We start from the raw sequence: 16852 nt of genomic DNA on the forward strand, positions 1-16852 counted from the left end.
GAGTCCCGCATTGGGCTCCCCACAGGAAGCCTGCTTCTTTCTCTGCCTTTGTCTCTACCTCTCTCTGTGTGTCTTTCATGAATAAATACAATCTTAAAAAAAAAAAAGACATTCACAATCAGCTTAAAGTATAATTTCCTTTGTATCTTTGAGCTCACTGGAAGGGAGAAGAATCTGCAAAGGGGAACAAAGATGATGGCTAAAATAGAGCAGTGAGCACCCCTGAAGCACTGGAGTGCTCTAAGAATGAGCACTGTCATCAGTGCCTCCCTCTAAAGCCTCAAGGATACTAGCAGTGGGTCGAAAGTGAGATGGACAAGCTGAGCTTGAGACTCTTGGATTCAGCCAGGGGCCCCCAAAAGGGCTAAATTTGTCTCAGAGCAGAAGGAAATGTGTATATTCTCTGGAGAAAAGATGTCCTCAATTTAGACCATAGTTTTTTCTCAGATTGAAATAATCAAATACAAGCTTCCGGAGATCAACAATTAAAAAAAAAAAAAAAAACACAAGTAGATCCAGGAAAAAAAAAAAACTAATTTGGACCCTCAATAACTTTAAGAGTATGTATCATCAGATTAGGAATATAAATCAGGGATCCCTCGATGGCGCAGCGGTTTGGCGCCTGCCTTTGGCCCAGGGCGCGATCCTGGAGACCCGGGATCGAATCCCACGTCGGGCTTCCGGTGCATGGAGCCTGCTTCTCCCTCTGCCTGTGTCTCTGCCTCTCTCTCTCTCTGTGACTAGCATAACTAAATAAAAAAAAAAAAATTAAAAAAAAAATAAAAAAAATAAAAAAATAAAAAAAAAAATAAAAGGAATATAAATCAAAGGTGTTTGAATATGTTTGAACAAATAAGAGATTCACAAATGAGCAAACAATAGGAAACTAAAAATTACAAGATAATTTTGAAAAATATATAGTTGTTGAAATGAAAACACCATATGGATTAAACAAGTTTAAAGAGAGAGTAAGTTGGGAGATAGGTCTGAAAAATATTACTCCCAGCCCATTACACAGGAAGAGAAGAAAATGGAAAATACAGAAAAGAGATTAAGTGATTTTCAAAAAATTCACAGAAGGAAAAAAAAAAGGCACTAGAGAAGAGGCAATATGTGAAGATTTAAGGGCTAAAATTCTTCCCAAAGTAATGACAAGCATCTGTTCACAGAGCAGAAAGCACAGCAAACACCAAGCAGAATAAAGAAATCCATGCTCACACAGATTGTGACAAAAGCGCAGCTCATCAAAGATAAGATCTTAAAAGTAACCAGAGAAAAAGGACAGATGAGTAATAAGGAAAATTAAAATTGGAATGAGAGTAGACTTTAACATAGAAGCCAGAAGAGAGAAGTCAAATATCTTCAGAATGCTAAAGAAGGCAGCTATAAACCTAGAGTTATAGCAAAACTTTGAATAATTGAAAAATCTTTCCATAAAGAAAACACCAGGCCATATGGTTTTGTAAGAGAGTAATGCCATACTTTCTAGAACAGATCATTTTAGTTACCTCCAGAGATTAGAAAAAAGAACTACTCTCCAACTCCTTTTAGATCCTAAAATCAGACAGAAATAGAAAGAGGAAAATTATAATCCAGTCTCCTTCATTACACAGATGCAAAGATCTTTCTAAAATGTACCAATTGAAGCTAGCAATATGTTTTTTAAAGATGACATCAGACCACATTGGTTTATCCCAGAAAGGCAAGGGTGGCATAAAACAGCAAATCCACATGTCTAGAAGTATTACCTACCATCAAAAATAGATGGGAGAAAAACCCTCTTTTTCCAATTTTTGCCTCTTTTCTATATAATTTCCAGCATTCAGATCTCTGTCATCTCAAATATTCTCCACCCTCACATTACCTAACTTACCAGAAGTACTTGACCCAGCTGATCACTGTCTCTCCTCACGTGGCTCTCATGAAAACACTTTTTCCCCCCTTTCCTCTTACCTCACTAGGCAGTTCCTTCTAAATTTCTTTGCTAGTCCCTTCCTTCTCTTCTCCTTAGTGATCCTGGAGCTCATTCCTTGGTTGTCTTCTTCTCTCTCTCCCCTCAGCCTTGGTGACCTTACACAGTCCGTTGGCTTTAAGTGCCATCTAAATGCCAGTGACTCACTATATATATATATATTATATATATATATTATATATATATATAATCTCCAGAACACCTCTCCTGAACTCAACCCATGAATCCAACTGCCTACTCAACCTTTCTGCTTGGATAGCTACCAGATAAATCTACTGCCCCAAATGCCTCTATTTTCTTAAATGCACTTGGAATAATCTCCTCCCAATCCTGCCCTAAATGTCCCATCCACAGAGAGTCGGTCCCCTCTCAGTCACGGGAGTTACATCTCACTGGTTGTTCAGAACAAAATTCTTGGGGATCCCTGGGTGGCGCAGCGGTTTGGCGCCTGCCTTTGGCCCAGGGCGCGATCCTGGAGACCCAGGATCGAGTCCCACGTCGGGCTCCCAGTGCATGGAGCCTGCTTCTCCGTCTGCCTGTGACTCTGCTTCTCTGTCTCTCTCTGTGTGACTATCATGAATAAATAAATAAAATTAAAAAAAAAAAGAACAAAATTCTTGGAGTCCCCCACTTGGCCCACATATAGTGCTGTTGGCTTTTCCTTTGATAGTACATTGCATGTCTGACCACTTCTTGCCAGCTCTGCTGCTACTACCAGGTTGGAGCCACCATCATTTCTTGCCTGAATTAGGGCCACAGACTCCTAACTGGGCTCCCTCTTGTCTTCATATCTCACTCAGAGTAAAAGGCAAAGTCCTTACGGTGTCATGCAAGGCCTGACACAATCTGGCCTTGCCCTATTACCTCTCTCAAGTCCCTTCTGTCCTCACTCGCTTCACTCCTGCCCTGCCATTCCTGAAATACAGCTGTAGGCTTCCCCCACATAGGCTCTGCACTTCCCTCTGCCTCGAATGTCTTTCCTCCTGGTTTCTGCATGGCTAGTTCTCTCACCCCTTTAAAGTCTTTGCTCAGTGAGGCATATCCAGACTAATCTGTATAAAATCTATATGAAATCTGCCTCCCACATAACACAGAAACTCTTAACTCTGCTTTACTGCTTTCACCAGGCTCTTATCACCTTCACACCATGTGCAATTTATTTTTAACCAGGTTTATTGTGTATTATCTGTCACCTTGGTAGGTCAGAGATTTCTGAATAATGAACAAATAAAAATGTGTTCAATGTCATTAGTCATCAGAGAAATGTAAGACCAAAGTGAGAGATCATTTTATCGTCACTATGTGGGTGAAAAAAAGAATTGATGACAACAGGCACTGGCAAGAATGTAGAACAACTGAAACCATCATACGCTGCTGGTGGGCGTGGAAGCTGGTTTAACTACTTTGGAAAATACCTGGCACCATCCTGGAAATTTGAACATTCATGGAACAGAGCCTTGGCAGTTCTACTCTTAGGTCATCCCCTTGAGAAACTCACAGATATCCTCTAGAATCCAAGTACAAAAACATTCCCATCATCGTTGTTTCTAAAACAAACACTGAAAACAACCCAAATATGTTTTGATGGGGGAATGGATAAATTATAGTATATGCAAACAGGAGACTATTATACAGAATTGATAATGAATGGACTACAGCTGTGTGCGATAACACTGATGGATTAGAAACTAGTTTTGAATGAAAAAAAGTAATTTTTAGGGGCTCCTGGATGGCACAGTCGGTTGAGCATCTGACTCTTGGTTTCAGCTCAGGTCATGATCTTGAGGTCATGGGCTCAAGCCCTGTGCTGGGCTCCATGCTCAGCACAGAGTCTGCTTGATAATCTCTTTCCCTCTCCCTTGTAGCTCCTGCTCGTGTGCGCTCTCTCCCTCTCTCTCAAATAAGTTTTCCTTTTTGGAAAGTAATTTTCAAGAGACTATATAATATTGTACTTTTTTAGAAAGCTCAACTCGAGGGATCCCCGGGTGGCGCAGCGGTTTGGCGCCTGCCTTTGGCCCAGGGCGCGATCCTGGAGACCCGGGATCGAATCCCACGTCGGGCTCCCGGTGCATGGAGCCTGCTTCTCCCTCTGCCTGTGTCTCTGCCTCTCTCTCTCTCTCTCTCTCTCTCTCTCTCTCTCTCTCTATGTGACTATCATAAAGAAATAAAAATTTTAAAAAAAAAAAAGAAAGCTCAACTCGAGTGAGACTCGAGACTGGGGACAGATATATCTTTGGTTAAACTGGTTTTCAAAAATAAAATCATACAGATATACTCAGACAGATGGGAGAGTGTTAACCTTTTGGGAAGAGACCTGGGAATGAGATAGGAAAGAAAAACACAGGAAAAATACTACAGCATTGCCAGTGTTATAGATATTAGATACATTCTTTTCTACATATCAAATAGTATTCTTGAAATTTTTAAAGTTAACAAAATGTAGCTCTTTGGTAGACCCACTTCTAGTGGGAGGGACGGGTTGTATGTGTACAATGCCCACCACCTTGACCAGATACATTGCCATGATGACTAGCAGGAAAAAAAAAAAAGAAAAGAAAAAAAAATAAAGGAACTCTGTGTTCCCCTCCATTTCTTTGTGATTGGCATTTTTTCTTCTTCTCTCCCACAGCATGTCATCTACTCTGTGAAATTTTTTATCTCCTATGCAATTCCAGATGTATCGAAAAGAACGAAGAGCAAGATCAAGAGAGAAAAATACCTAACCCAAAAGCTTCTTCATGAGAATCACCTCAAAGATATGACGAAAACTATGGGGGTCATAGCCGAGAGGATGGGGCCAGTGGTAACAGATAACAATTTACGACCAAAATCAGAATAAGAGCTTTATGTTCTGAGAAGCACTTTACAGAATTTTACTCTGTCAAAATATATTATGAATCACTAATGAGAATGTTTAAGTTAAAACACTTTGGCAACTAGGAGTCTTCGCTATTGCCATTTTCATATCGATTATTTTTTCGGTTTCAGCCAGCCACGCAGGGACTGGAAAATGTAAAACTTAGATCACGAAGCGCATAAAACTAATCACCTGGAAAACCAGAAATGTTACCCTTTTTTGATAAATTGGGATTTCTGTAGCACAAGAGAAATCTTGTAGTGTGCTTAAAAACCACCCCTTCCAAAGCAGAATGGATTTTGTCCCTCCGTTTGATTATTTTTATTCCTTTCTGTTCTCAAGCACATGATCCCCCTTCTAGGCAGTGTTTCATTGCTTCACTTCGCCAGATCTGTCCTAGAGTCATCTCTCCCTCACGGCACTTTCGTTAAAGACTAGACATGCTAGCTTTTGTGTGATTAAAAATAGCTAACTCAGAATTCAGTTTGAGTGCTATAGTAAGTGGCAAATAGACCAAAGAATTCACAATATTTAGGTGTATTAGCACATCCCTACAGAAAATGAAACCTCACTTAATAAGAGGAAATAGTCTCAGCCTTCATTTTGGCCTGTCTTTCCATCTCAAAGAAACACTCTTAATGGATTGGAATAAAGATAGCAAGGTTCTGAAGTGTATTTGTACTAATCCACAGTGACACCTTTTATCTTCCGGGAGCACTCTAGAATGTTCTGTGCCTAATCAGTGTTGACTGCTTTGCACATCTCAGGAGAGTAAGATGACAAAAGCGGGGAAAGTTAGATTCAAATAGAATTGTAATTCCTATCGATCAGGATAATTAATTTACCTCTTCTAAAGATACGTAATTTCTTTAAAAAAAATTGAAATCAAGTGATTAAAATTACATTTTTATCAACATAATGGTCTGGAAAGGTAAGCCCATGAGTTTCCCCAGGTGCCCTCTCTTCCTTAGATCCAGGAGCTCTGGCATTACAGATCACAAGCACGCCTGGGACTGGCTCACCGAACAGCCCCTGTGCCATGACCACCACGGTGCTGGGCACTAGCAGAACAGCAAGTGCCCTAATCGTGAAGCGCGCTGTGATCGGCAGGGAGCGTCTATCCTTTCGGGCAGGGATCCTGCATTTCCAAGGGATCGCCATACCAAAGCATGTGCCCTGGTGAAGGTGGTTCCCTACATCCTCCATTCCCGTGTTCCCAGCCCAGTAACTTGTTGGTGACCTGCACGCCCCAGGGGAGGAGTGGCAGGGAGAGGAAGGAGACAGGAGGACGCCCAGATCACTCTTGATCCAGAAGAGAGACTCTGGTTCTGATCCCAGCCTCCCTCAAGCCATAGTCCGGCCACAACCCTTTCCGTCTGCTGGACCTACCTCCCTGCTGAACGCCCGTCTGCTCCACGTACATCTGGCCTTCACTCTGTTCAGCTCAGCGTCTTTACCTGTCCTCTACTGCCTTTCAGGTGCAGGGCCCTCGGGTGGGCTCTGGAGACGACCGGGGGCCTGCACCGCTCACTCTGGACTGTAACAGGGCGGTGCTGGCTGCAGGAGAGGGGGCCCTGCACTGGGTTCTTGCTGGGTGGGCCACCACCCACTGCGGTGCTGCTAAATGCCCAGGTGCCAGGAGGAGCCCAGCCACTCCGAATCCCAGCAGCAAAGGAGAGGGAAGGCTGTGTCCGCGAGCAGACTTAGAGGCTTGTCATAATAGAACAGCTTACCTCAAGGTCACTGTTCTAAACACATGCCATGAATGTTTGGGGTTAGTGTTTTTTGTTTTTTGTTTTTTTTTAATCAGAATTTAAAAAAAAAAAAAAAACACTAACCATCTCTGTAGGATTCTTCAAAGCAGTATTCTGGACTTCTGAATTGTCCCCCTGGATCAGGGACAACATTTCGCTAACTCTTGGTCACGTTCACAATGTGAAGAGCATGCTCACAGCAAGCCACATGAGCCCTGACTGCACAGGGAGTCAGAAAGGATTTTCCTCCCAGCTCCTCATTCTGCACAGCGCAGCCTGGGTGCATCTGGTCCTGTTCCCCGCTCACCTGTAACACTGCTCCTCAAGTGGTGTCCCTTCCTCTCCTGTTACCTCTGCTCTTCGCTGAAGCGTATGACTCTCTCCTCGTGTCGGATTGGGCGACCACTCACTGCTTATGGGAGCATAGAAAGGGAAATGCTCTTGCCTTATCTTCTTGTATATAAAACTTTAAGAGAATTGTGCATTTATGTTCTCATGAATCATCTTTCATAAATCATCTTCATAGTTTAAAAATGTGCTTTTGTGGACAGGAGGGGAAAAAAAAAAAACCTCTACATTTTTAAAGGCAGGAAATCTGATGTATGACACTGCCAGTATTCCCCAAACAGCGGAGTAGCGGGGAGCCAGGGTCACCTGTGACACCTACAGTGTTAATGTAACTCGAGTGCTGACTTGTCAGAAGAAAAATGTGGGGCTGTGTCTGCAGGCAGGCACGAGCTGGATCTGCTGCTTCTAGAAGCAGCCTCCCAGGAAGAAGGGTGGATAGGACAGTGCACCCACGAGAGGAAACTCTGGCCCTCGACCTGCCCAGTGTTAACCACTAGAGAACTTTACATTTTCTCTCCTTTTGTAATGCCTACGAGTCTTAACAGATTGGAGCATTAGACCAAAATACTCAGGAGATTTTTCTTTAGTATCCCTCAGCTACTCCAGACATGGCAGTAGAAAGGGACTGCTATCATTTTTGTTTGGAAACTAAACGAGGCCGTCTTATAAACTGTCACCAAATGCCTTCCCTTTTAATTACCCGTGCATGTAGCCTGAATTGCAGAAAACATCAATTCACGATGGGGGGCAGGATATGCTCCGTAATTGAAACACTTCCTATGCCATTTTCTGATTGTACACATTATATTTTAAGATGTTTGAAAAGTTAAGATGTATGAGCCACTTAACTAAAGCAGAACCGAAATAGTCATGATGCTTTCGTACACTGTGGCATAAGATGTAAAATTTGTAATGTTTTGTGAATGTGCATTTTAATATTCTTTTATAATTATGAGCATTTTAATAAATTCATTTTTAAGAACAACACCGTGGTCTGCTCTGTTTTGGTCTTCATGTTTTCAAGAAGGCGAGCATATCTATATCTGCTATTTATCAAGTATGCATCACCCAGATAACACACGTGTGCTTTTGCGTAGAGGCTAAGCTAAATCCTTCACAGCCTATGCTTACCTTGAAACACGATTTTTATGGACAAAGTTAGGTGTGGGTCTTTAGCTGGGGCTGCTCAAACCCAGTTGTTGGGAGTGAGCCCTGCCCAGGGTGCTGTGCCTGGAGAGCAGGTGGGCGCCAGAGACGAGTTGACGTCTGCTCACCACACCCAGTGCACTGGAGTCAGGCAGCATCAGCAAGGAGGAAGAGGCCCTCTTCCACAACCAGAGAAAGTTGCCTGATGATGCTAAACCATGATTGCAGGGCACAGTGCCACCCCAGAGAGGACAAGTCTCTAATAATCCCAGAAAGGCTCTGTTTGAACCTGCAGGGGCACTGGGTACAGAGAGGGAAAATTATGGAAAATAAAGGAAAATCTCATAAAAAAAAAACAAAATCAACCTTTTGACCAGGACATTTCCAGATTTTAAATCTGTTTTGTTGGGGGCTTTGGGTTTTTTGTTTGCTTTTTGTTTTGTTTTTGGCCAGATTTCATTAGGCTTCCAAGAAAACTCTAAATTGAGTATAATCCATAACTGTACCAACAGGAAGAAACCTTTTCTGATCCTTATGACACCCTTGGGACCAGTATTAACATCTTAACCTTCAAGCCTTTAGGTACAGCAAAGGGCTGACCAGAATCTCGGTTAAGCTAAGTACCCCCTTCTCATTTGCAGGGCATGAGTCGATCATACAGTTATCCTTCAACTACACCTGTCTGAAGGTCAGAGGTCCACTTATACACAGATTTTTTTTTAAGATTTTGTTAACTAGAGAGATAACATGTGCTAGCAGGGGGAGGTGCAAAGGGAGAAGGACAAGCGGACTCCATGCTGAGTGCAGAGCCCAATATGGGGCTCCATCTCAGGATCCTGGGATCATGACCCAAGCCAAAATCAAGAGTCACTAAACCAACTGAGCCACTCAGGTGCCCCTACTTTTTTTTAATAATAAATTTCTAATAAATACATACAGTACTATAAATATATTTTCACTTCCTTTTTTTTTCTTTTCTCTAGCTCACTTTATTGTAAGAATATATAATATACAAAATAATGTACTAATTGCGCTTTGGCTGCTGGTCCAAGATGGCAATGTAGGAAGACCCTGAACTCCCCTCTTCCACAGAACCAAGCCAACATCTATTTATAGAGCCGTTCCTCCTGAAGAACTGACACTGACCAAACAGCTTCTACACAACAAATGCTAGACCACAAAGAGAATAGCAACAGAGATATGGTAACAAAGGGAACCCCACCACCATTGCAAACAGCAATGAAGAGGAATAGTTCAGAGGGACCATGATCAGATTCATCTACTCTTGGACACAGAAAAAAAGGTCTCTGTTTACAAAAACAACCAAAATACACAGCCAATCTAGAACCTGTCAAATGACAGGGGAGCTGCTGGAGCTCACTGCATCAGAGGAGCTGGTGAACCCCATAGTTTGCATTCATGCTCCACCTTGACAGGACAGACAAGAGCAGGGTCAGGGTGTCATAGCCAGGCTCAGCAAGGCCTGAACCCCTAGCCCACAGCAGCCTAAAATGCTATGGGGAACAGAAAAGAAAGTCATGGCTTAAGGGGGAAACTAGAATATAAAGGAGCCAGCCCTCGAATTCTGTCAAATGGCAGAGGAGCTGCTGAAACTCTCTCTCGGTTGGAGGGGCTGGAGAGCACCACAGGTTAAATTCCTTCTCCACCTGACTGTGGACAGAAGCAAGGCCTGGACATGCTAGCAAGCCTACCACCTCAGTGATCCCCAAGCCCACACCAGCACCAGCTGTCCCACCAAGGTGGCCTCCTGCATGAAGCACACCAGGACCCCCCAGTTAGAACTCAGCATAGCTCCAGCCATATTACCAAGGTGATACAGGTGCAAAGTACCCCAGAACACTCAGTCCATACCACTTTGGCTCTAGATGACTTGCCAGGGCACCTCCAACTCTTACTTTGGCTCCAGACTATTTACCAGGGTTCTCTTTATGTGGAGAGCCCCGGGACCTCCCCCCACAACCATGGTTGTGCTGGAGTGTCCCTGGGCCCCAGGACACCCCAACCCACACCCAGCCTGGCTCTATCTGCTCTGTCATGGCACCCTCTACCTGCATCAACCCAGGACACCCTGCCTTCCACCAACTCCAGCATCAACTGTTCTGCTGGGGTGCCCTCTGTACAGAGAGCCAGAGGACATTTTAGCTTGCACTTAATTCATCTTCAGCTATCTGGCAAGGTTGTACTCTACAGAGAGCCCCAGGACTGCCCTGGCTTATGTCCACTTCACCTCTGGCCATCCCATCAGGGTGACCCCACCCCCAGCCCACAATAGCCACAGCTCCAGCCAGTCAACCAGCCAAAGTCACCAGGCACACAGTCTACAAAGGATGTCCATGTACAAGGTCATTCCTTCTAGTTTAGGAAAAGTAGCTATTCTGCTACAGAAAGTCAAGCAAAATAAGGAGATAGAGGAATATGCTCCATATGAAAGAATAAGACAAAACATCAGAAAAAGCCTAAATGAAATGGACATAAGCAATGTGCCTGATAAAGAGTTTGAAATAATGGTCATAAAGATGCTCACTGGACTAGAGATAATGTCAAATGAACTCACAACTTCAAGAGAGAAAATATAAATATTGAAGAATATAGTAAGTGAAATTAAAAATACACAGAGGGAATCTACAGATTAGCGGATGCAGAAGAACAGATTAGCAATCTGGAAAATAGGATAATGAAAAGTGTCTAAGCTGAATAGCATGAAGAAAAAAGGGCTTTTTAAGAAAAAATTTAAAAATAGCTCTGGCTATCTCTTGGACAACACCAAGTAACAAACATTTCCATGATAGGGCCCCAGACAAAGAAGAGAGAGAAAAGGGCAAAAAAATTATTTAAAGAAGTAATTGCTGAAAACATCCCTAATCTGGGGAAGAAAACAGACATCTAGATTCATGAAATACAGTAAATTTTTTTGAAATACAGTAAATTGCAAACAAGTTGAACCCAAGGAAATCCACACCATGATCTATAAAAATTAAAATGTCAAAGATTAAATATAAAGACAGAATTTTTAAAATAGCAAGAGAGAAGCAACAACTAGCTAGGTTGAAACCCTACAAAGCTATCAGTTAACTTTTCAGCAGAAACTTTGCAGGCCGGAGGGAGTGATATATTCAAAGTGCTGAAAGGAAAAAATTTACTACCAAAAATATTCTATCTGGCAAGGTTTTCATTAAGAAAGAACTGGAGGAGAAATGAAGTGCTTCCCAGAGAAAAACAAAAAATTTTTAAAACCCAAGAACAATTAAAGGAATTCATTACCACTAAACCAGCTATGAGAAATGTTTAAGGGACTTCGTTAAGTAGAAAACGAAAAGCCATAATTACAAGTAAAAAAAATTATGGAAAGAAAAAAAAGTCATGAGTAAAGCAAACATACAGTAAAGGTAGTAAAGCAAACACAAAGCTAGTATAAAGGTTAAAGACAAAAGTAGGTACAATCATGTATCTAAAAAATATAACTAGGTGGACAAACAAGATAAAAAGATATAAAATATTAGGCAGCCCGGGGGGGCTCAGCAGTTTAGTGCTCCCTTCAGCCCAGGGTGTGATCCTGGAGACCGGGGATCGAGTCCACGTCAGGCTTCCTGCATGGAGCTTGCTTCTCCCTCTGCCTGTGTCTCTGCCTCTCTCTCTTTTTCTGTGTCTCTCATGAATAAATAAATAAAATCTTTTTTAAAAGATATAAAATATGACTACATTTATATGAAAATGGAGGGAGAAATTCTTTAAGAATGCATTTGTACTTCAGTAATACCATCAACTTAATAGAGACCGCTATATATAGTTAGGATGTTACATATGAACCTCACAGTAACTACAAACCAAAAACCTGTAACAGATTCAAAAAAATAAAGAGAAAAAAGGCAATCATAACACTAAATTAAGTCATCAATCACAAAGAAAAAGAAGAAAGGAAGAGAGAAATACAAAAACTAGAAAACAATTAACAAAATTGTAATAAGTACATGTCTATAAATAATTACTTTAAAGGTAAATGATCTAAATGCTCCATCAAAAGACATAGGGTGACAGAATGGATTAAAAAACAAACAAAAAAAGACTCGTCTTTATGCTGCCTACAAGAGACTAATTTCAGACCTAAAGACACATATAGACTGAAGGTGAAGTGATAGAAAATGATATTCCATGCAAACTGTAGGGGAAAATAAAAGCCAGAGTAGTATTAAGACCCTATATCAGACAAAGTAGACTTTAAAACAAAAACAGCCAGGGGGCCTGGGTGGCTTAGTCAGTTACATGCTGCCTTCGGTTCAGGTCATGATGCCAAGGTCCTGGAGTTGAACTCTACATCAGACTCCTTACTCAGTGGAGAGCCTGCTTCTTCCTCTCCCTCTGCCTGCCACGTCCCCTGCTTGTGCTCTCTGTCAAATAAATAAATAAGATCTTTTAAAAAATGTTTCTTAAAGACTGTAACAAGAGACAAAGAAGGGCATTACATAATGATAAAAGGATCAATCTAAAAAAACATATAGCAACTGTAAATATCTATTCACCCAACATAGGAGCACCTAAATACATAAAGCAATTATTGACAGTACAAAAAGAAAAATTGACAGTAATACAGTAATAGTAGAAGACTTTAATACTCCTTGTACATCAATGAGTAGACAACCCAGGCAAAAAAAAATATCAATAAAGAAAGAGTGTCTTTGAATGACACATTGGACTAGATGTACTTAGCCCTTATATACAGAATATTCCACCCCAAACAACAGAATAAACATTCTTTGCAGGTACACATAGAACATTCTACAGGATAGATCACATATTTGGCCACAAAATAAGCTTCAATACATTTAAGAAGACTGAAATCATATCAAGCATCTTTTCCTACTATAACAGTATGAAACTAAAAATCAATTACAGAAAAAATGAAAAAAAAAAACACATTGAGGTTAAACAACATGCTACTAAACAACCAATTGGTCAATGCAGAAATCAAAGAGAAAATTTTAAAAATACATGGAGACAAAGGAAAATGAAATACAATGATTCAAAATCTTTGGAATACAGCAAAACCAGTTTCAAAAGGAAAGGTTATAGTGATACAGGCCTATCTCAAACAAAACAAAAAAACCACTACCAAAAAAAGAAAATTTTCAAATAATCAGCCTAACTTTACAACTAAAGGAACTAGAAAAAATAAAGTAAAATAAAGCTCAAAGTTAGCAAAAGAAAGTAAATAATGAAGATCAGAGTAGAAACAAATGAACTAAGACTAAAAAAAGAAAAATGAAATGAAAAGATCAATGAAACCTAGAACAGGTTCTTTGAACAGATAAATAAAATTATGAGCCTTTAACCCAGACTCAGTAGCAAAAAAAAAAAAAAAAAGGCAGAGGACCCAAAAAATAAAATCATAAATGGATAAATTCCCGAAAACATACAAGATCCCAAAAGTGAATCAAGAAGAAATAGAAAATCTAAACAACAGCTTACTAGTAACAAAATTGAATCAGTAATCAAATTTCTAAAAACCAAAAGTCTAGGACCGGATGAATTCACAATTGCATTCTACCACTTTTCAAGAAGAGCTAATATCTATTCTTCTCAAACTATTCAAAAAAAGTAGAAACAGAAGAAAATTTCTAAATACATTCTACAAGGCCAGTATGACTGACTGGCCAATGACACTGCAGAAAAAGAAAACCACAGGCCAATATCTCTGATAAACATAAATGCAAATGTTCTCAACAAATATTAGCAAACTGAACTCAGGCATACATTAAGTGACATTTATTCTGGAGATGCAAGAATGGCTCAATAGTCACAAATTAATCAACATGATACACCACATCCACAAAATGGATAAAAATCATACGATCGTCTCAATAGATACAGAAAAACTTTAACATCCATTCATGATAAAAAAAAAAAAACTCTCAACAAAGTGGGTTTAGGAGAAATATACCTCAACATAATTGAGGCTGTCAATGAAAAATCCACAGCTAACATCATACTCAAGGGTGAAAAACAGGGTTTTGCTCTCAGATTAGGAACAAAACAAGGATGTTCACTATCACCACTTTTATTCACAAATCATACTGGAAAGTCCTCGCTGCAGCAATCAGACAAGTAAATAGAAGGCATTCAAGTTGGTAAGGGAGAAGTAGAACCATCACAATTTGCAGATAGCATACTATATCTAGAAAACCCTCAAGAATCCACCAAAGAAAAATTATCACTAAACCAATAAATTCAGTAAAGTTGCAGGAAACAAAATTAATATACAGAAATCTGTTGCATTTCTATACTCTAATAACAAAGTAGCAGAAAGAGAAATTAAGAAAACAATCCCATTTACGGTTGTACCAAAAAGAATAAAATACTGCAGAATAAATTTAAACCAGGAAGTGAAAGGCTTGTACTCCAGAAACTATAAAACATTGATAAAAGACAAATAATCCTAAAATTTGTGTGGAACCACAGAAGAGCTTAAATAGCCAAAGCAATCTTGAAAAAGAAAACAAAACAGGATGTATCACAATTCCAGACTTTAAGTTATATTACAAAGCTGCATCAAAACAAGTGGTACTGCACAAAAATAGACACACAGGTCAATGGAACAGAATAGAAAATCAGAAATAAACCCACAATTATATGGTCAACTAATCTTTGACAAAGGAAGACCAAATATACAGTGGGAAGAGATAGTCTCCTCAACAAATGGTGTTGGGAAAACTGGGCAGCCACACGCAGAAGAATGAAACTAGACCACTTTCTTTTGCCACACACAAAAACCTCAAAATAGATTAAAGACCTAAATGTGAGACCTAAATTATAAAATTCCTTGAAGAAAGCAGTCAGTAATTTCTCTGGAGTTATCCATAGCAAATTTATTCCAGATAGGTCTCCTGAGGCAAAGGAAATAAAAGCAAAAAATAAACTATTGGGATTACATCAAAATAAAACACTTCTGCACAGTGAAGGAAACAATAAGTAAAACTGAAAGGCAACTTATGGAACAGGGGAAGATATTTGCAAAAGATACATCTGATTAAGACTATCCAAAACATAAAAAAAAGAATATCCAAAACATATAAAGAACTTCTAAAACTCAACACCCAAAAAACAAATAACCCAATTAAAAAATGGGCAGAATACATAAATAGACATTTTCCGAAGATGATATACAGAGGACCAACAGACCCATGAAAAGATGCTCACAGTCACTTATCATTAGGGAAATACAAATCAAAACTATAATGAGATATTATCTCACACCGGCCAAAATGGCTAAAATCAACAACATAAGAAACAACATGTGTTGGCAAAAAGGTGGAGGAAAAAAAGATGAAATGTGAGACTTCGTTTACTGTTGATGGGAATACAAATTGGTACAGCCATAGTGGACAACAGTATGGAGTTTCCTCAAAAAGTTAAAAATAGAACTACCCTATGATCCAGGAATCACACTACTGGGTACTTGCCCTAAAAATACAAAAACAGTAAATCAAAGCAATACATGACCCCCTATGTTTATTGCAGCATTATATACAATAGCCAAACTATGAAAAGCAGCCCATGTGTTCATTAATAGATGAATGGATAATATATATATTTTTGAATGGATATATATATACACACACACATATTTTAAATGGATACACACACATACATACACAGTGGAATACTACTGAGCCATAAAAAGGAATGAAATCTTGTCATTTGCATCAAAATAAATGGAGCTAGAGTATAATGCTAAGAGAAATAAGTCAGAGAAAGACAAATACCATAAGATTTGACTCATCTGTGGAACTTAAGAAACAAAACAATGAGCAAAAGGAAAAAGAAAAACCAAGAAAGAGACTCTTACCTACAGAGAACAAACATAACTATCAGAGGAGAGAGGTGAGTGGAGGGATGGTGAAAAAGGTGAGGGGGATTAAGAGTACACTTATGATGAGCACTGAATAGTGTATAGAATTCTTAAAGCACTATATTGTACACCTGAAACTAATATAATACTGTATGTCAACTATACTGAAGTAAAATTTAAAAAATTACAAAACATTGATGAAAGAAATTTAAGATACCACAAACAAATGGAAAGAAATTCCATGCTCATAGACTGGAAGAATTAATATCATTAAAATATCTAAAATATCTAATCCACAGATTTAATATAATTCCTATAAAACCACCAATATCATTTTTCACAGACCTACAACAAATAATACTAAAATTTGTATGGAACCACAAAGACTCTGAATAGCTACGGCAATCTTGAAAAAGAAGAATGAATCCTGAAGGTATTACAATCCCAGATTTCAAGACATACTACAAAGTTATAGCAATAAAAACATTATGTATTGGCACAAAAATAGACCATAGATTAATGGTACACAATAGAGAGCTCAGAAATAAACCCATGATTATATGGTTAATTAATCTTCAACAAAGGAGGCAAGAATATACAATGGGGAAAAAAGTCTCTTCAACAAATGATGCTGGGAAAACTGCACAGCTACATGCAAAAGAATGAAACTAGACCACTTCCTTACTCCATACACAAAAATAAATTCAAAATGGACTAAAAGCGTAAATGTGAGACAGACCTGGAGCCATAAAACTCCTAAAACAAAAACATACACATTAATCTTGGACATAAGCCTTAGCAACATTTCTCTAGATAGGTCTCCTTTTTTAAAAAAAAAAAAAAAACTTTTTTTAAATTTTTATTTATTTATGATAGTCACACAGAGAGAGAGAGAGAGAGAGGCAGAGACA

The 16852-nt window shown here is 39.4% G+C and overlaps 1 protein-coding gene across 4 annotated transcripts in view; it reads left to right on the forward strand.

Moving 5' to 3' along the window:
• Positions 1–7918, forward strand: part of ANO6 (anoctamin 6) — a 190544-nt gene extending 182626 nt beyond the window's left edge. For all 4 annotated transcript variants that reach the window (XM_055318558.1, XM_055318560.1, XM_055318559.1 and 1 more), the window contains one exon: positions 4602–7918. In XM_055318558.1, the coding sequence (XP_055174533.1) occupies positions 4602–4811 (210 nt within the window). In that variant the 3' untranslated portion in view covers positions 4812–7918. The remainder of the gene's footprint in view (positions 1–4601) is intronic.
• The last annotated feature ends 8934 nt before the right edge of the window (positions 7919–16852 follow it).

This window comes from Nyctereutes procyonoides, unplaced genomic scaffold, assembly GCF_905146905.1.
Source record: "Nyctereutes procyonoides isolate TBG_1078 unplaced genomic scaffold, NYPRO_anot_genome, whole genome shotgun sequence".
Taxonomy (NCBI): domain Eukaryota; kingdom Metazoa; phylum Chordata; class Mammalia; order Carnivora; family Canidae; genus Nyctereutes; species Nyctereutes procyonoides.